Source organism: Paroedura picta, chromosome 8, assembly GCF_049243985.1.
Source record: "Paroedura picta isolate Pp20150507F chromosome 8, Ppicta_v3.0, whole genome shotgun sequence".
Taxonomy (NCBI): domain Eukaryota; kingdom Metazoa; phylum Chordata; class Lepidosauria; order Squamata; family Gekkonidae; genus Paroedura; species Paroedura picta.
Genome location: NC_135376.1, coordinates 69,446,686 through 69,467,860, shown reverse-complemented (window position 1 = coordinate 69,467,860; position 21,175 = coordinate 69,446,686). Strand labels below are relative to the sequence as shown.

The window sequence follows — 21,175 nt, the reverse complement described above, 5'->3', positions numbered from 1 at the left end:
CGATGGGATGCGTCTCCGTTCAAATCTCGCGGATTACGTTAAAATCGGCGACACGGGCGCAGGAGCTGGCTGTCCGTTACAAGAGTGCACGGCATGCTGGGAGTTGTAGTTTTTTCCTTATCCTCTTCCTTGAAGGTCGGAACGGCATCGATATAATAATTCTAAAAATAATATTTTTAAAAAAGTCGGTCAGAGAAAGGAACAGCGAAAAGACCGTCCAGGGAAGCATCGTGGGACATGTTAATGCTGTGCTGGAACCCCAAAGGTAGCTGGTGGATGTATGGGGGGGGGGGAGAGAATTAATTAATTTTATGATCAGTTGGCAGTGGTTGTTTCTTTGCATACATCACCCGTTACGTGCCCTGTTGTCATGAGAACGCTCCCTGACGTCTCCAGCCCTGGCCGCGTAGATATAATGAACCACCAAAAACTATTCTAAAAACAAAAGCCATGTAATCAGATATTTTTAAAGGCCAGTCAGAATGCTGGAAACAGTCGTGAAGGGGGCTTGGAATAAAAAGTTATTTCTAAAGTTCCCCATCGAGCGGTTGATCACCGGAATTATAGCAGGTCCCCAGGCTACAGAGATCCGTTTCCCTGTCGAAAATGGCAGATTCGGAGGGCAGACTCAATTGCAGATTCTAGGTGAGGTCCCTCGTCAAATCTCCAGGAATTTCCCAGGCTGGAGTTTAGAACTCTGCCCTGAAAGGTGCAAAATGAGCTTCCTGGATGTTGAAATGAAAGGTGAAAAGGTGTTTTAGGGATGTATTCCTGTTCGTTTATGTATTTACATTATTTATAACCCACCTTTGCGACTCACGGCTGCTCAGAGTGTTACTGAATAGGAGGTGTATTCTGTAAGATTCATCTGCACACCATGATTCACCTCCGGAGGTACTAAGATCCCTTTAAATTATTATACAAGGATGATCTAAATCCACCCTACTAGTCGTATGTACATCACTATGTAGTTACATCTGTGGTCACAACTTGTGTTGTAAACCCCGCTGACTCTGGACTTCCTATCACCATGGATTTCATCTGTAAGTATAGTGGAACTGTGTAATACCCAGATCTGTATGCTGGATCTTTGGGCTATAGTGGATCAGAAAGCATTATATCTGATTTTTGCAGTGCAGATTTATGGCGTGTTATGCAAGCTCAGGTTTTTGAGGCATGTGTATTTATATGGATGAAGTCATTCAGGAACAATACAGTTGGGTCCTTAGTTGTTGGAGAATGAATATTATTTCATTGGTCACCGACACACTAATGGGGCTCTCCAAGAACCTTGGTTCTATATTCTACAGCCTTACCGATCAGCATTTGTATACCTGTCGGCACATTACGAAGTTGTGGTAAATTAACATTCACAGATGCCCTCTGCATTCAAAAGATCTTTATTTACTGTCAACAGATCCACTGCCTTATATTATGGGTATGGGTGTGAGGAACAGTCCCCTGAGGCTTGGGTACAGGCAGCAGCTGATGAAGCTAAGCAGCTGTCATAATTTGTAGCAAAACATGGAGCAACAACCAAGGCATAGGTCAGATGAAGGATATGTCAGCAGACAGACAACTTCAAAGATAGCAGGCAACATGTTCCAGATGTCCACAGCTCAACAGAAGCTAGCAAAAGACACAAGTTTTTAAAAGTAATGGTGGAGCTTCAACTAGTATATGCCTACATTTCTTTAGTCCCTGTCACACAGGCTCTACAGGCTTCTGAAAGAAGCATGAAACCTGCAAAATCTTTGCAAAAAAACAACAAATGTGAGATTAATATGCATAAGTAGTGAACTCTGTTGAAAACTTCATTCAGCTATCTGGAGTTGGGGAAGTCTGTTAAAGTCACCATACTTAGGCCTGGATCCTTTGACTCCTACTGCATTTGGTAGAGCGCTTCTGGTTGAGTTTCTTGGTGCCTCAGGCAATGATTTGCAAGAAGCAGAAACACAAAGTGGGCTCCTCAGGAGGTGTCAGCCACTCAGATGGGGCTGCTTTACAGAGTTCAAGTCAGGAACTAAAGCAACTCTTCAGGAAGAGCTAACATTTCCCTTTTGATGATGTGTGGGTCTACTGATCCTGGCTCTCCTGGGTTGCCACACAAGATTGGTGACAGGGTGCTTAGCATATAAATTAGTGCAAGAGCTCCAAGTTAATTCACCACAGCCTGACACAAAAATTACTAATGCCATTTAGGTATTTTCTTAGTATATCCAGGGTAGGATTTAATGAAAGGAGGGTGTGTGTTTAAATGGCATGACCTAATGTACGATTCACATTCTTACTATTTAAGTTTCACCTGATCATGTAACATGAGGAATTGAGTCATCCCTTACAAACCTAATAAAATAATGAGAAACAGAAGGTAACCTCTGTATAATCTATACAGCCCAGTACAAATCTTGTATTTGCAAATTAATCAAATATACACTTAAGATAAGACAAGGTGAACAATTACGGCCCCAAATACAGGGGAATGGGTGCATTAATTAAAGTCCTACAGACAGCAGATGGTAGATTCCAGCTTTGAATTCTGGCCTTCTTTCATATAAAACATTCCATGGAAACAGAAACTAGTGTATGTGGGGGTGGGATTCTACCTTGTTGCTCATCTTTTCCATTTCAACATGGGAAAGCCTTTTATAATATGATCTCTTGTCTGCAGTCTGAAGTGGTTAAGTCCATTGTATTACCTCACTACCACCTCATTACTCTGCATGCATGAACTAGACACTCAAGCAATTCCTGTTTACAACTGTATGAACCAGGCCACTTGATGGAAAAGAAGAGCCTCAGTCTCTCCAAGGCTGGCCCAGGCCCTTTTCAATGACATTAACAGAACAAGATGTCTTAGCAGGCAAGGCATAATCAGATGTCAAACAGACAATTAAGATTGGAAAGCAGCCTGGGAGGTAAGGAGAGAAATCAGGTAGGATCGGTTGGTCCAAGGATCTGGGGAAAGGTTTGAGTCAGTGAACTAATGATAAACTTCAGAGATTTCTGCATTTTGTGATGGGGAGTTACTTTGCAAGTGAGTGCTAAGTAGTACAGAAGTTGGCCCAACTTCATACATTATGAGGACAACTGATCTACATCATCTCTGTTGCAACAAGTCAAACAAGAAAGGGATGTTTGTTTATGGACAGGAAAATCCAGTAATCAACCATGGTAGGCAAGGTTGGAGAAAGCAAAGAACAGATACTGGTATGGCTACTTTATGTGGAAAACCAGAGGGTTCACTGGACCACACTATTTCAGCTCCAAAACACCATCTGGAAAGCCTGCAGGTTGAATCCATGGCTCATGATTTAGATTTGAGGTATCAAACATACTGCCTGGGTGCCAAAACCAGCCTGCAAGCAACTGGTACAAGGGAGGCAAGGCAGGAGGTTTTTTGGTGGTAGGGGCCAGCAGGCAAACATGGTGAGGTGTGTGTAGTCAAAGCCGTAAAGACATAGAAATGACTAGGGAGTGGAGCTAAGAGGCTGAGGTTAAATAACGTGGGGGGATGGTAGCAAAGGCAGAGAAAAAGGAGGTATGGTATTTTTTCCCCCACAGGAGCCAAGTTCAGACCCCCCCCCCCAAGCCAGGACCCTGTAATCTGGGTCAGCTATGGCTAGTTGTTTAGTTTGGCCCAGCTCACAGGATTGTTGGTGGGGTGGGGTGAGGATAGTGGTGGAGGGAGTAGTCAAATGTGCCTACTTGAGATCCTAAGAGGTAGGGTGGGGAAGAAAGGAAACAAAGAGTAAAAGGGTTCATAGATGTACTTACCTGCTGAGGCTAGGCATGTGGGGGTACTGAAAAACTAATTGATTTACTTGCAAGGAAGCTGACTCATTCTTAAAAGTGCTATATATGCAAAAAGTAACTAATCTGTATGGAACTGTGGGATCTGCCTCTCCCCCTTTAGAAAATAATTAGTCTTGCTTGTGATTAAATACATTTATTTATTTACATTTATTGCCTTCACTGCTAGGAATCAGTTGCTTTTGTTTGTATTTTGACTAAAATAATAATATAGTTAATTGGGTTTGCCTGTGTACTTTATAAACGATAATCTCTGGTTCTTGGCATGACATTTTCCAGCACATGTGGCCCGGCCCAAGAAAACAATGTTTATGTCAGATCCAGCCCTCATAACACATGAGCTTGACAACTCTGGTTTAGATACTAATGTTGCAATCTGGGGGGGGGGGGAGTAAGTTCTACTGAAGTCACTGAGATTTGCCTTGCATACATACTCGTACAATTGCTTTACTTTTGTTAGGAACCCAAAGGGAACCCTACTAAACCCAAATACTCACTGGCACTTCTCAGTATGTTGCAGGATAGTTAACCATCTGTGAATAACTGCTGGGTGGAAAAATCTACTTATTAAAGTGGAGCCTTCTTACAGGAATGTATTTTTCCAATGAAAAGTGGAAGTTATATACATTCATGGAATGGGAGTGAAATTTATAACTCAGCATATACTATTTGCTATGTTTATGAAATTTATAAATGCTTTCATTTTCTATAAGCAAAATTGATAAAATACCCAGTAACAGAATTAATAATGTCAACTACCACACTCTATGCAACCTTAGCACATTAATTTTATTTATTAATTTATTTACTATAGGAAAAAACAAAAACTCAAAATCAAACCCACAATTTTTTGTCATAAATAGGAGGTGTATTACTGACAGTATCAAACAATAAAAGAGGGAACAAAGTAACCCAACCTGTGTATACAAGCTAGGAACCTAAAATGTTGAGCTGCAGCAGAATAAGTATTAAATATTAAAATGCAAATATTTATTTCAATTCATGTGCACATATAAAACTTAGAAACATCAACATCTATCATGAACTGTGGCACAAATCCAAAACCTTTTGATACAGGGATAAATGACCGATAACCAAATGTGTTTCAACCCCCCCTTGGGGTCTTCTTAAGGGGTCTAATATGTAAATAGGCACTCCTGGGATTTAATAACAGGGACTATAAGGAAGGTCATTTTGTTTGTGTCTAGCAATGCTCTTCCTATCCAGTCCTTTTGTGTTTCTGATAAGTTGAAGAAGAACAGTTGGTTCTTATATGCCGCTTTTCTCTGCTCGAAGCGGCTTACAGTCGCCTTCCCTATCCTCCCCCCACAACAGACACCCTGTGAGGTGGATGAGGATGAGAGAGCCCTGAAATCACTGTTCAGTCAGAACAGCTTTATCAGTGCCATGGCGAGCCCAAGGTCACCCAGCTGCATGTGGGGGAGTGCAGAATCAAACGCTGCATGCCAGATTAGAAGTCCGCACTCCTAACCACTACACCAAACTGGCTCTCCAGTCCTAGATAAGCAGCAAGTAACCAATGCCATAACAATTTTAAAGTTCTTGTTTACCTGAGAGGAACTTGTGTCTTTAAAATATATTCTGATACCTAATCCTATTGCTTGCTATAACCAGGAAACTTCAGTAAAGATGACTAAGTACAAACTTGCTAGTAATTAGTTTCTGGTTCCAACTGTAGTGCTGGTTGTCACCTGCACTGGTCCTATATCTTTGAAATACCACCATACCAACATCACTTCAGTCTTCTTTTGGAATACTGGGAAGAGAATGACACAAAGGAAACGGTGGAGGAGTGCATTTGTGATGGGTTGTCTTGATTTCATCCTATAAGTCAAATTTCTGCTGCAATATGGTAACCAGCTTACACACATGCACACAAAAGCTTATACCCAGAATTAAACTTTATTGGTCTTAAATTGTGTATATATAGAATTGCTGCCATTTTTTGTAAAGTTTTGTTGTTGTTAGGTGCAAAGTCATGTCCGACCCATCGCGACCCCATGGACAATGATCCTCCAGGCCTTCCTGTCCTCTACCATTCCCCGGAGTCCATTTAAGTTTGCACCTACTGCTTCAGTGACTCCATCCAGCCACCTCATTCTCTGTCGTCCCCTTCTTCTTTTGCCCTCAATCGCTCCAAGCATTAGGCTCTTCTCCAGGGAGTCATTCCTTCTCATGAGGTGGCCAAAGTATTTCAGTTTCATCTTCAGGATCTGGCCTTCTAAGGAGCAGGCAGGGCTGATCTCCTCTGGGACTGACCGGTTTGTTCACCTTGCAGTCCAAGGGACTCGCAAGAGTCTTCTCTAACACCAGAGTTCAAAAGCCTCATTTCTTTGACGCTCAGCCTTCCTTATGGTCCAACCTTCGTAAAGTTTATGGAGGTTTTATTGTACTTGGACTGTTGTGTAACCTGCCACTAGTCGGTTCCTGAGTGGTGGGCAATAAATTAAGTAACAATATTTCAAAATAAAAGTTTTTTAAAACTGCAGTACATGTTCTAATCTATTTTTGAATGGCTCCTGGGGCCTGCAGCTAAAGCCAATAATGTATAGATTTTTTTTTGCCTATCCATTTGATATTTCATTAGGAAAATTCAAATTAAAAAAATCTGCTGAAACACCAAGTTTTATGCTTTCACTGTTCAGTGGCAAAGTGTTCTAATTTATTGATAACCTATATTTCAAATGGTATCGGTTTTTGCAGTTCCTGTTCTTTCCACCTTCTTAGGTTAGCAATGTCTGTCACACCAGTGACTGATACCTGAGCACTTGCTGTCCAATGAGCTGCTTCTCTCCTCTTGTTTTGAGGTAACAGCAGCCATGTTCCAAATCAGTGGTCCCCAACCTTTCTGAGGCTGGGGACCGGCAGGGCAACTGCCCCGCCCGCGCATTGTGCATGCGCGGCCAGGCCGCGCATGCACGATTTCAGCCGCGAATGGTGCATGTGCGCATGCACGGCCCGGCCGCGCATGCGCAGTGCGCGGCCCGGCCCTGATTCCCTCTCCCCGCCCTCCCGCAGTAAGAAGCTTCCCGGGCCGCAAGCTTGCGGCCTGGGAAGTTTTTTACTGCGTGGGGGCGGGGAGAGGGAGCTGTGGCCCGGCGCCATGGCCTTCATGGCCCGGCGCCATGGCCTTCGTGGCCCGGCACCGGGCCGCCGCCTGCAGGTTGGGGACCACTGTTCCAAATGACTTCCTTGTACTGCACCACAAATTGCAATGTAAACCACCCTGAACTGCAGGGGAGGGCAGTGTATAAATGTAATAAAACAAATAAACAAATGAATGATCTCATTGTATCAATATAGCACTGGAGACTCCATAGAGTCAGTGGAGTCAAGGCATCTAAGTGATGCCTCTATAGCATTGAAATGTTGCATTGGTTTAGCACTATAGCGATGAATTTTTTTTTTAAGTCAGAAAGATCGTGGGGAGGAGAAGGCAGCACTGTTTGAAATAGTCAAAGTACATCAGAGAAGGAAATGCACCGTATGAATCCCGGTCCCTGTATCACTGAACTCAAAATCTGGCCAATGAAGAATAACATCTGCTTTAGAATGGTAATGTGGAAGGACCCCATAGCTTTATGTAAATTATTGCTTAGTCTGTATTTTAAAAAAAACACCTTATATTTAATATTCTAATGAAGCTCAATTCTGCTGTTCATTACCGGGGCTAAAATACACAGGGTTTGCCTATATACCCTTAGTTGTAGGGTTTTCAGAAACTTCTGAAAGGTCACAGAATGCTGCTCTAGAGGGCCTTCTACTTATTGTGAATAACATAAATCAAAATTGCCTCTTAAATTGTATAATTTATTCTGCCTCTAATAGACAAGAGTCGACCATCCTCTGTGCCCCAGGGAAAATATTTCCCTTGTTCGAAAACTTACCTTCAGCCCCCCCCCCCCATTTTTGGGAGGGGGTATAGGTATCCCATTTTTAGGAGGGGGGTATAGGTTAAATATTTACTGTGGCCTTGGTCACTTATGGTTTTTCTGCTCAAGATCACGGGTCCTGCCTAAGTAGGTTAAAATCAATATGCTTAGGCTTGCCTAGGTTGAAAATGGCAGTCCTGCCTGCAATTACCTGGGAGGAGGCACCATTGGGCTAACAATATAATCCGCCTAGGATTATATTTATCAGGATGATAGTGGTTCGGTAAATGCGTGCCTTGCAGACTGTGCAAGAAAGGGAGAACGCGGGGCTGGTCATGCCAGAAATCCCGCTCCCAATACGTTTAGCCTGGAGTTAAGGCTATTGGCTGCTAAGGCAACTTACTTCCAGGTAAGCGTGCTTAGGGAGCAAGGGCCCGAGCGGCGTGCCTTTTCCTTCGAGGCGCCCCGGCTCCGCTCCGCTCCTCTCCTCGTGCAACCCGAGCCCCTGCATTTCCTGGCAAGCCAATCCCGCCGGGGCCCGCGGTCCCTGCTGCCAAGTATGCGCGCATAGGACTGCGGCGCGCCGTGACTGCCAGACGGCCAGCGACGCCTGGAATCAGTCTGGCCGCGGAGGCGAGCGGCGGCAGCACAGGCAGCAACAGGCCCTTCCCGGGCTCGGCCAGCGCAGCTCTTGGGCTGCGGCTCCGTCCGCCTCCAGCCGGCCCGTCCGTCGGGCCCTTCTCGGCAGGCGAGGTACGGACGGCGCCCTCCTCCGTGCGAGGGAGGGCAGGGAAAATGGCGCCTCCGCCGGCCGGCCACAGGGGCGCTAGGCAGGCTCCGCGGAGGGCGGGGCGGGGCGGCGAGAGGTAGGCCGGGCTCTGGCACCGGCGGCGGCGGCGGCAGCAGGCAGGGCCGGGATATGCGGCAGCGGTTTCCGCAGCTTATTCCTCTCCTCGGCAGGGTAGCGCCGCTCGCCTGTGGCCTCCGGTCCCCTCCTCCTCCAGTTCTGCGGCGGCAGCTCTTCCTTCCCGGGTATAGTTTTGCGGTGCCCTCTCGCCACGCGGCGCCCTTGCCCGAAATGGGGCCGCTGGTGTATTTGTGTGTGTTTTGTGTGTGTGTGAGAGAGAGAGTGTGTGTGTGTGCGGGAGCGCCCCCCCCCCCCTCTCCTCTTGTTGTGTAACGAGTTTCGCGGCGGCGGCGGCGGGGTCTTCCCCTCTCGCGGGTTATTACGGTCCGCTGCCTGATGCCGCCTGATTTGATCCCTCTCCGGGAACTGGTGAATCAGCGTTAATGAGTGTTTGTCGCGCTGGGGGAAGGGAAGGCGAAGCCTGCTGGCACCCAGGTGCTCGGAAGGGAGTTTGGGGACGGCAGGGGCCTTTCTCTCTCCTCCTCCCCCCCCCCCCCGGTGAAGGGTACCCGTGAGAGGCCCACTGGGGTGCGAAGCGGGGTCTGCCCCGAGAACATTTCCTGTAGTTGTGCCATGGCCATGTATGTTGCCAGCGTGCAGAGAGCAAGAAATAAACAGCTGGCGTAACTATGTTAACTAGACTGCTCTCCTGACGTGTGCCCGGCTCCGAGTCACATTGGTGTGAGAGAGCGAGCCCCAATGAAGGGGTTTCTTACAGCTGCTAAACGAGGATTGCAAACCTACTAGTTATTGAAATGTTAGTGGCAGGATGCTTTTCTGGACAACAGCCGTTTCCCAGAGAGGTTGGAGAAAGGAGTGTTCTTTAAAGCCAGATTCCTGTGTCAGTAAATACTTGTATTAATACGTAAACCTCACTCCCTCACCAAGGGGGGGGGGAGGAAATGTGCATCGTTTTTGTATAGTTGCTGCATTTTATTATGTGTGTACATTCTGTGGGTTAACTCAATATTTCTTCCCCCAAACTGGAGTGTGATAGTTTTCCATGAGTCTGCAATATTACCAGTTGCTTTATCGGCACGGTTCATGAAACTACTCCCCCACTAAGTAATACGCTTATCAGATAGTGGCTGTCATAGTTCAGGCAACTTTAATGAGAAAAGAAATTAGAAAGTGGCTGATCTAATTCTACTATTACATATTATATGTTTGAGGACGTGTACGTGAAATCTTTCTGTTATTCCAAAAAAATTAAGAGAGGCATTTTCTGCTCCTTTTCAGAACTGTGAGTTTGACTCTTCAATAACTGTGTATTCTTTAAAGTTATCTGATAATTTAATAATTGCACATGTAGGACTTGGATGTTCATCACAGCTAAATCTACAATTTGGTCTGAAAATGAGGCGACTCAATGTCGCCAAAGTTTCGGAAGGAACATAAGGCTGCAATCCTGTGCACGCTTACTGGAAAGCATGCCATATGGAGTTGAGTTTATTCCAAGGAATAGGCTGCAGGCATTTCTAATGAGTATTTATTTACTTCATTTGTGGCTTCACTTTCTCCCCCTTGGGGACCCAATGTGGTTGACATCATTTTCCTCTCCTTCATTTTATCCCCACAGTGACCCCATTATGTAGGTTAGGTTGGGTGTGTGCAACTGGCCCAAGTTTCCATGGCTGACTAGGGATTTGAACTTGGCTGTCCCAGAGCCTGGTCCAGTCTACACCACTTCACCAAGCTAGCTCTGAAGTCCATAGTATAGTAGTAAAGTTTTAAACTTTCATTTATCTGTAGTGAACGGTAAAAACTTTCAGGTGTGATGGCCATTTTATTAGATGAAATATTATCTGGAATGTGTGATGTAGGATTCACAGCTGTATCCTTTGAGTTAGGTGTGCCTGCTAACTTTTGCGTAGTAGTGGGTGGTAAAGGTATACTCTTGTGAGGATTAGAAGAGAACTGCTCCAGTTTATTCAATAGGCTTACTCCCAGGAAGAGTGTTCTTAGGATGACACTGTTAGGGATACAAGAGAAGGGGCTTAAGTGCCTGTCATTTTATTATTTGGTAGCCAGACCCAGATTTGTGATGGCTTTCACAGTGGGCTCCAGCAGTAATGTTCTGTGTAAACTGCCCAGAGCTGCAAAGAAATGGGCGGTATAGAAATCTAAATAAATAAATAAAATAAATAAATAAATAATGACTAGCATCTGCTCAGCTGAATGAGAAAAACTTGGCAGCGTGTAAATAGAAATACAAGGGTGGAGTGAGTCAGAAGGCCAAGAGAATTGCAGTATTTACCGTATTTCGGCTCGAGTGAAGGAGTTGAAAATTGTGTTAAATTTGAAGAAAGCTTAGCTAGGAAGTAGGAAGAGTGACAGTTCTTCTCTATGGTACATCATGCAAGATTTGTATAGAGTAGCACAGCTAACATTTTCTCCTTGCCAAGCTACTAGCACTCTATTTGGTCCCAGAACACCTGGCTCTGGTGATCCATGTAGCAGTCACCTCCAGACTGAATTATTGTAACTCATTCTACACGGGCCTTCCCTTGGCCCTAAACTGGAAACTGCAGCTGGTCCAGAATGCAGATGCCCAGGTTATCACACAAACACCCTGAAGAACCCATATAAGGCAAGTCCTCTGGCAACTGCACTAATTGCTAGTTGAATTCTAGATCCTGCTAAAGGTTTTGGTACTGACTTTCAAGCCCATATGTGATTCGGGCTCTGCATATCTGCGGAACCGCCTGTCTGAGTACGTCCCCCAGAAAGCGTTGCAGTCAACCAATGCCAACCAGCTGTGTGTTCCCGGCCCCAAGCAAGTATGCCTGGCCTAGGCCAGGGCCTTTTTGGCCTTTGCCTCTGTTTGGTGAAATGAGCTTCTGGACAAAATCAAGGTCCTGACAGATTTCCAGATGACATATTAGTCATGGAAACTGGATTTATTAGGAAATGAATAGCTAATATCCGTTAATAGGTAAAATGGCTTGCTGTGGATTTGGAAGTTAATTATTCCTATAATTAATGGGGTAGTTCAGATTTTTTTCAGAGCTGCTACTCTAGTGTATGATGATTCATAATTTTGTATTCTTAATATTTTTGTATGAGGCATTATTAGCTAGCAATATGTTTAAGTGTTTTAAATAGAGGTTTTGTAGAATCATGTGATCTTACTAGGAACATGGCTACACATGGGAATACAACTAGAAATGCACCCGGTTTGTGTTCTGATTAACAAGGAATGTAATAACAGTTTCAGTTGTGTTGTCCCTTGGATAACCCTAGGTTATGTTTTTAGTGCTCCTCATCCTCTACCTATATCACATTTTTTCAACCAAGGTTTCATTTTTAATATATTTTTAAATTTTGTTAAACATTTGTCAGATGAAATGACCACATATGGTCATGTTGCCCTGCTCCCCCTCCCAAAATGGCCTGGAGGGAACGGGAGAGACCCCAGGCAGGTGTGCACACTACTATGCTTCCCAACCATATTCTGTATGATCACGCCACTTTTGGCGTTTTTCAAAGCTTGAAGAATGTTTCAGGGGTTTCTCAATGGTAAAAAAGTTGAGAAAGGCTGACCTATATGTATGTACTAGCAATGTCTATTTCAATGTATCTGAAGAAGAATATGTGCACATGAAAAATTATACCTTGAATAAAACTTTGTTGGTCTTAATGTTGCCACTGCTAACTCAAACTAAAGTGGCTACCCACTTAAATTGAAATCTTTTTGAGAAAGGGCAGAATAAAAGCCAAACATAAATAAAAAATAAAGGAATAGCTAAAATTCCTAAACATAAATATTATACCAAATGGGAGAAACAGTAAACATTAGTAATGCATATTTTTGTGCATTTTTGTCACTTATGTTTTCTGGAAGGAAGCAGACATCAACTTATTGCATGGTCTCTTAAAAATCATATTTAACAAGTAAGTAGAAGCTATGATTCACCACAGTCATGTGGGTACTTCATTAGAGGTGGTCAAATAGTTGGCATGCATCTGTTTCCACCATATGTCACTGAGAAGTTAGATTCAGTTAGAGAGACAGTAGTCTCTCTCTAATGAGAGATAAATACAGATGCAAAACCTAAAGAAATCAAAATACAAAATAAAGGATAAAAGATTGGGGAGAAACGTATACGGAGATGTTAAGACATGTATAAGAAACCAGAAGCTTCACCTGTTCTTAGAAGGAAAATAATTTTAATAGATACAGGAAAGAACATGTTGTTAGTGTTATTGTTGGAGCTAGTATTGTCAATGCTGGGAGCGATTGAGGGCAAAAGAGGAAGGGGACAGCAAAGAATGAGGTGGCTGGATGGAGTCACTGAAGCAGTAGGTGCAAACTTAAATGGACTCCGGGGAATGGTAGAGGACAGGAAGGCCTGGAGGATCATTGTCCATGGGGTTGCGATGGGTCGGACAACAACAAGTATTGTCAATCAAGATGGAGGGAGTTCCTGTTTATATGTCTTAGTATCCTTAAATTAACAGTCCTTGAATTAACTGTAGGTTGAGTTTCACTTACACCTTTGGGGGCAAATCTAGAGTTGAAGTGATTTGAAAAACAATATTCTCTAGTAGAATCAGGAGTTCTTGGTGCTATTTTATACACAGTGTCCACTGTTAGACAGATTCCCAGGGCGTTCAGGAGAATTTTACGTTTCTCTGCTGCTTACAGATATTGATCATGATACAACCTATAGAGCTGCCAAGTTCTGTGCAGCAGCGATGAAAGTTCATAATAGAACGGCCTGTTTCAAGTGAACTGAACAGCTGTGTTTATGTACCTTATTATGTATTCTTTGTATTACTATGTTTTAAGATGTTTTAATTCCTGGTTTTAATTGATGTTTTTGCATCATCTTGTGCTAGTCTATGACCGTAATAAAACTAACTGAACTGAAGTGTCGATTTTACAATTCTTCTTGTATCTAGTGGATGTGGTTCACAATTCCAAAGAGAAATGTAGTAAGTTTTGAATAATACAACACTATTAGCAAAGGGCTAGCTAAATCAAGTTTCTGTTTGTATTGATATGAGAGTTATTGCTCTTCATTGTCCACATTAGCAATGAAGGTATGCTCCAGTCAATGAAATCCTGCACTATAAACCCTCATTGTTGTTACATGAGCACGCTTCTAAAAAGTTGGAAAAATATTTTTTCAAATTGCTTGCAGTTTTTTCTTCAATCTACTCAGTTTCTTCTTTTATGATAGAACCACCAGTGAGTTTCCTCCTGCAGGCATACTAATCTATGATTTTACCACTTGTTTTGGAGGGAATTACAATTTCATTTTTAATCTTTCAAAAACTTTCCATGAGGACCACTGTCCCTGTGTTGTTATGGGTCCCTCTTAATGACACACCTAGAGTGCTGTTGTGGATGAACTCTATGCCCCACTGGTGTTTACTTATTAAAATACATCCTGCATTTCCTCATGACTCAAGGTGGCTTATTTCAAGTAAGGAATCAAACTGTGAACCTGAACTACAGAAAAACCTGTTAAGTGAGGAGTTTTCTGTGAACTATCACTGAACCCAAATCTGAAGTCTCTAGGTGGCCATGAACCTAAAATGGGATCTAGTCTAACTTTTCCTGTTCTGGTTTTTAAGTTTGGATTCATTTCTGGTCCACAGATAACAATCTCTCTGAACTGGTTTTTGGGATTGGGGTTCAAGGTTTCATTTGACACTATGATTTCAACTAATGTCTTTACTAATCTTATTTTTACTGTAGTTTATTATGGTGGTGTTTAGATTCTTTTATTTCCAGTAGTTGTGCAAGCATTGCATAACTGCGGAGATCGATGTTTATGACACAAGTGTTCCTACAAGTCACTTCAGAAGCGTTTAAAAAGCCAGCTAGGCGGTACAAGTATCTCTCCTCCCCTTGTATTTACATGTATGGTTCTTTTCATTTCCTGGTTTTCAGATGTTGCAAGAGCAACTTTTGTCATTAAAAACTGATTGGTGGGCAACATCACTCAGTTTACTTCCTCAGAGTGTGCCATTTTTCTTTCCTTTGTAACTTAAAACTGAATAAACTGCTTGAAAACAGAATCCACCCTTCGTGGTGGGGATTGCCCACTTTCTGACAGAGAGGCTCATAGCTGAATCCTGGCCTATGAGTGGAGTCTCAGGACTACTTTGTGGATCTCTGTGGTTAAATCATTTCATTTCAAGGAATGGTCACAGTTGGAGCACCAGCTGAGTTATAAGATGTTATAAGCCACAATCTTTTAACCACTTCAGCTGGTGCTCCAGCTAAGACCACTCTTTGAAATAAATGACATAACCACAAAGATTCATGCTCTCATACCATCCAAGTTAGATTACTGTAGTGGGCTCTTCACAATGTGTTTTGCCCTTGAAGACAGTCCAAAAGCTTCATCTTGTCTAAAATCTTGCAGTCAGGCTGTTATCAGGAGCTGGATATATGCATCACATCACCCCTGTGCTAAAAGATCTGCACTGGATGTTAGTCTGTTTCCCGGCATAATTCAAAGTGCTGGTTCTTCTCTATAAGGCTGTTAATGGCTTTGGGTTGGGGTACAGAAGGATTGTTTCCTGCAGGACAGTCTAGCCTGCCCATAAAGATCTACATCCCAAGCTGTGCTCTCTGTGCCATACCTGCAGAGGAGAAGTGGGTTGTGGTTAGACACCAAGCACTGTGCCTTTGCAATGCCCTCACATGGAGTCTGCCTGCCTTTCTTTATAGATTGATGCCATTGTTTTTACATGTGAGCCACTTCAAGCAATTCTTTTGACAGTTGCCATATAAATTCTAAAAAATAAATTAAAAGTATTATCGGCTATTGAGGATTTTCCAGGCTGTGTGGTCATCGTCTGGTAGTTTTGGTCCCTGACATTTTCCAGTATTTATGGCTGGCATCTTCGGAGGTAGGATGTGGCAAGATGGAAGTATTTCCATGTTTGGCAAAGAGAGATTCCCATTCTGCCATGTCTTGCTTCTGAAGGTGCCAGCTGGCAAAACATCAGGAACTAAAACTGCTAGACAATGGCAACATAGTTTGGAAAACTCACGACTGCCAGTTGACTTCGGCCATGAAAGCCTTTTACAATTCAAAAAGTACTATGATTGAGAAGTTTCAGGAGATATCAGTAGCTCTCCTCAAGTTTCATCTCGCTGTGCTGCCCTAAAGGAAAGCATACTCTCCATTTATGGGGCCTAGTTTCTTCCAGGTAGAGTTTGAAATTAGTTGATGAAAGCTGATTCTCTTATGAATATCTGGTATGTAAATAGTTTTTTCTCCTTACATAAGAAATCATCAATAGGAATAAAAGAAAAGCCACTTGCAGTTCCAAATGACAAGAGCACTGGATAGCATTTTTTCACCCTCTGTACTGTAAATTGATCTCATTAGGGTCATTGCCAGTGAGTGCTTAGATTTCTTTAAATATAAGATGACTCAGACTGTTGCATGCCAGCGTAATATATGTTTTCAGAAGAATTATTAGATGCCACCCTAAACAAGAACCTGTGCTTATATTTGACATGTAGGTGCATATTTGATTTGATTTGGTTTAGATTTGAATTGAGAAATGCACTGAGGATAATGAATTATCTAAGGTTTTCACAGCCAGAGTCAACTGGTTGTTGTGGGTATTCTGAGCTGTGTTTCTCCCTCTGAGGGGGGCGAGGACTTCCTCTGGGTGATTACACACACACACACACGCACGCACACTAAAATTATTGGGTGATTATGATCATGTATGGTCATATCAACCCCCTCCAAAATGATAGGCCTGGAGAGAGGGGAGGGCCCCAGCCCTACAAATTATTGCTGGCTGAGGCTTGTCATACATTGTAGTGACTGGAGTCCAGAGAGGTAACTTAACTGCAGGTTGGGGGGGGGGGGGGGGAACGAAGTGGCTTAGGCTTGTCCTGGCCCTGTTTTTGCAGGCTCCCTTTAGTGAAGAAGAGCAAACTGGTAGCCAACCCAGAGTACAGGTGTGGTTCTGTTCACAAATTATTTGAAAATATTTCTGTGCTGTCACTTCCTGTGCTGTGGGAATGGCCTGGTGATGTCACATCCAGTGGGAATGTCTTGGTGATGTGACTTGTGGGGGCATAGCAGGAAGGTATGGCCTGGTGATAATACTTTTAGGGTTTCTCAAAGAATATTTCAGGGGTTTCTCAACAGTTAAAAGGTTGAGGAAGGCTGCTGTAGCGTAAACTGTTGAATTAGAATGCATCAAACAGCTTGATACCATCACCTAAGAATTTAATGAGAGTCTGGAGTTCATTGGTCTCATTACAAGAGTTTATATTCCTTGTTTTGCTAAGCTAAAGATCAACAATTACAGCTATTATGTAATTTGAATTTTACACAATTACTTCATACCTGTACTTGAATTTGATGGTCCCTTATCTTCACTTTACCTTCATAAGGTTTTTTTTTTATATATCCATGTATGTAATCTACATAGAGAAGATGCACTTCATGACTGATTCTGCATTGAGCTGATTCTGCATTGAGCAGTGGATTGGACTAGATTGCATGTATGGCTTCTTCCAACTCATACTTTGTAATATTTAAACTAGTGCTAAAAATCATGGGTCCAATGTAGTGCAGATGATTTTTGTGGTTTAGTTTGTTGATGCTTTATTTTGTATACTTAGATAAAACTTGCAAAAGCCAAGAGTATCAAGTGTTCCCTGTTCATAATTCATAGTAAGACTTTGAATTTGTTTTTAAAGTGATATTGATTACTAGATAAAGTCCAGGAGTGCCCAAGCTGTGGCTCTCCAGATGTCTGACTACAATTACCATGAGCCCATGCCAAAGCAGAATGCTGGCAGGGGCTCATGGTTATTGTAGTTCATGGATATCTGAAGAACCACAGTATGGCCACCCCTGATATAGTCTGTAACATTCGAGCACTGAATTTAATACACTGGACAACCCTAATTCCCAAATTACAGAGATGTTTAAATGTCAAAAGACAGTGATGTTACAGCCTCAGGCAAAGTCTGAATTTGCTTCTGTGATGAATAATCTAAATGTGCTTTAGTACAGGGAGCATCTGTGTCATATCTGTGTGAACAGTATTTAAATGAGAACCAGCGTGATATAGTGACTGGAGTGTTAGGCATAGACCTCAGTTTGTAGCTTCACCTGAGCAGCAAAGCTTATTTAGGCTGTCACATAATTCTCTTGGTAACCCCTTTCACAGTGTTATTGTGGTATAAAATCATTGATGGCCATCACCTTGAGCCCTTTGGAGGGCACAAATGGAGATAATGAAATGTGACTGGATACATGTAAGTAACTTTAACAGATGTATTGATGAGTACTATATAGATCATTCTTAGTCCTGAAAAGAAACTGGTTGTTATTGGCTGACGTACCTATTGTCACTGCTACTTTAAGGAAGATGTCACAATCTCACCCGTCTTCCCCAATCTCAGTCCTTAAGGGTAGTTTTCAAAGGCAACAGAGAATGTGTGGAGGGAAGGATAGACCAAGAGCACTGTTAGGGAATAGAATTGGTTCTAATCTTACTTTTTTTCCAGACAGTAGTAAGTTTTCATACTTTTCCTAAAGTTCTGAATGCTGTCTTCATTATAGAAAAGGTGAGCAGTTATACCATCTTGATTTCCTCCTGGTGGGGACCTCAGAAATGGTGTTTCTCCCTGGAAACAAAGGATTTTGTTACGTGTAGTAATCTAGTGATCAGTTTGACTTTTAATAATTAAAGCAATACAGTATAATGTAGTTAATGCGGTTCATTACAGTCAACAATACTAGTTTACAATATTTTGTTTGTCTTTAGGATTGATGTTTAATGCAGGTTGAGAGGTAACTAACAGCCCTTTCAGCCGTATTTGTCACAGACTCTTAGCTGCAGTATGATTGGACAAAGCCCACGGTTTTATTTTTAGATGATCCCAAGCTGTTGCTGTCTGGTTGAGAGAAGGTTGCTTATCTTTCCCCACCTCTGCTTGGACCCTTCCCTACTTTATCTCTGTCTTCTGCCTGGTTTCTGTGCTAGTATGTAAACAGCATTAGTGGATCAGTTTTTTCTGAGCTCAAGGGAGTTTAGGTAAAAACACCCAGTGTTTATTTAAAATCATTTATTTAAATAACAACTTAGTTCAACAAAAATGGCACAAAAACTTCAACAGTTTGCCAATAAAAGCTACATCTTAAGTTCTTCACACCCAGCTCTTTCTCCTGGTGGACAATCTGCCAGATGCCTCTCTGACTGCATTGGTCCAGTGTTTGAAAGCGGTGACAAAGTGGTTTAAAGCAAGCCATCTCAGACTGAACCCTTCAAAGATAGAGGTCATCTGGCCTCTATTAGAGCAGATCAGAGCAGAGTGTGTCTTCCCAGGCTGGCCAGGGTGCAGCTCATAACAGCACAGTTGGCCAGGAACCTGGGAGTGATTTTTGACATCTCAATGATGGAGGCTCATGTCACAAGGTTAGCTCAGCAGGCATTTTCCTACCTATGCCAGGTTAGGCTGCTAGCACCCGACCTGGTCTTGGAGTACCTAGCTACCATGATCCATGCAACCGTCACCTCCAGACTTGGTTACTGTAACACATTCTATGCTGGTTTACACTTGACCCTGCTCTGGAAATTACAGCAGGTTCAAAATGCTGCTCTGCAAGTTCTCACACGGACACTGTAGAGAGCCTATGTAAGACCAGTGCTGCAGCAGCTGCGTTGACTTCTGGTCGAATTCCGTATCCGCTTCAAGATTTTGGTCTTAATCTTTAAGGCCTTACATGGTGTGAGCCCTGCATATCTGAGGAACTGCCTCTCTGAATACGTTCCCCAGAGAAGTCTTTGATCCAGTAACCGGAGACGGCAATGTCCAAGGGGGGCAGTATATAAATCACTTAATGAATGAATAAATACTGATTATCCACCGGGAACCTCAAAGACTGTTGGTCATATAGCCAATGCATTGTTCAAGAAACATAAGCTGATCTAATACTGCATGTTAAATTAATGACCCTGGTCTATAATTGACAGGTTCATTGGTGGACTGTAGGGTTTCATAAATCAGAATGCTTAGTGCTTCCAGTGAAGTATTGATGCCTCTAGATCAATGGTCCCCAACCTGCGGGCTGCGGCCCGGCGCCGGGCCGCAGCTCCCTCTCCCCGCCCCCCCCAACCGCAGTAAAAAACTTCCCAGGCCGCAAGCTTGCGGCCCGGGAAGCTACTTACTGCGGGAGGGCGGGGAGAAGGAATCGGGGCCGGGCTGTGCCCGTGCAGGCCGCGCACGCGCGGCCCGCGGGTGCGGCCCGATCCGTGGGCGTGACTCGCGGGCGCGGCTCGATGCGCGGGCGTGGCCCGATGCCCTGCCGGTCCCCAGCCTAATAAAGGTTGGGGACCACTGCTCTAGACAATAGCCAGCAAAATACTTTATTGCTAGGTATAGCCAGCCATTATAAGCATGGGTACAACATACATGTGTTAAGTTTCAGTTACTTTATTCACATCTTCAAGGAAAAGCTGCATCAATCAAACTATGACAAATGGCTGACTCCAGCACTTATGGCATAGTATAGCTAGGCTAGCTGTCCTGCCCAAGTTGGATTGAATCCAAACAGTTTCTACGGTGAAGAATTATGAGTTTTTGAAGTTTTGTTCTAGGGCGCATATCCCATGAGGAGTAATGGTAGCACGGTATAAAGATCTCTTTGTCGCCACCATTACAAGCTCTACTTTCATCACAAACCGTACTTATCTCCAAACCAATTTCACTTACCTTAAGTCTTCGGTAAACCCAGCAAATGGTGAAGATGGCAATATAGAGTGCTTTTGTCAGTAGTTCCAAAGAGTTCCAGGAACCAGGGAAGGTATCAGCAGAACCATTTCTAAATTCACTTAATTAATCCTCCAAGATTCAGATTTTTCAGGCAGGCTGCTTTAATTAGACCTCTTGACAACTGCAGACCTGTTCAGCCGTATCCATATATCTTGATCAGATTATGTCAATGGTATCATTTCATTGCCTCCAGTGATAAGATTACCAATATTCTGGCCAGTGCAAGAGGGACTTCATGTATGACCCATTACTTGTCATCCCCCCCCCCAAAAAAAATAGTTACTTGGTTGTCATATGGCCATGAAGTTTTTAATATGCTTCCCAAGGTGGCCTCAGTATGAACAATGAAAGTCTTTCTGTGCTACATATTTGGGAGGGTGCAACAAGCAATACAAGATCCCCTGCATCAGTTTAACCAGGAAAATTGTTGGGCAGTTAACGTATTGACAAGATTTTCATTAGATTCCTTTGTCTCAAAACAGGCACACCTTTTGAATGCCAGGTTGGTGACAAATATGACAACCTTAATTCACAACTTGATTCTAGAAGAATGGGCATTTTAGGATTATATTACTGAGTCCTTCCTGGCTTGATGAGGAAGAGGGGTAAGACTGTTACAACTCTGCCAGGTTTTTCTGTGCAATCACAGGTTCAAAATAGTGGCTAGCAGAAGAGGGCAAGCACCATATTCAACAACCCATGAGATTTTCAAGGCAGGTCAGTACACCAAAAGAGTTCATATCTTAGTCCACCTACTTGAGTTGGTGAGTTTGGTCTCAGTGTTAG

At 43.1% G+C, this 21,175-nt stretch overlaps 1 protein-coding gene across 7 annotated transcripts in view; it reads left to right on the top strand.

Moving 5' to 3' along the window:
- The first annotated feature begins 65 nt into the window (after positions 1 to 65).
- IDE (insulin degrading enzyme) overlaps positions 66 to 21,175 on the top strand; it is a 78,891-nt gene continuing 57,781 nt past the window's right edge. The window contains exon 1 of one of the 7 annotated variants that reach the window (XM_077350256.1): positions 66 to 265. Coding sequence is in view for 1 of the 7 variants with exons in the window: in XM_077350257.1 (XP_077206372.1) it covers positions 8,626 to 8,738 (113 nt within the window). In the remaining 6 variants the exon portion in view is untranslated. Of the gene's footprint in view, positions 266 to 2,776; positions 2,936 to 8,094; positions 8,116 to 8,269; positions 8,460 to 8,559; positions 8,739 to 21,175 lie in introns of those variants that run through there. The other 6 variants (XM_077350255.1, XM_077350260.1, XM_077350259.1 and 3 more) reach the window with 6 other exon arrangements.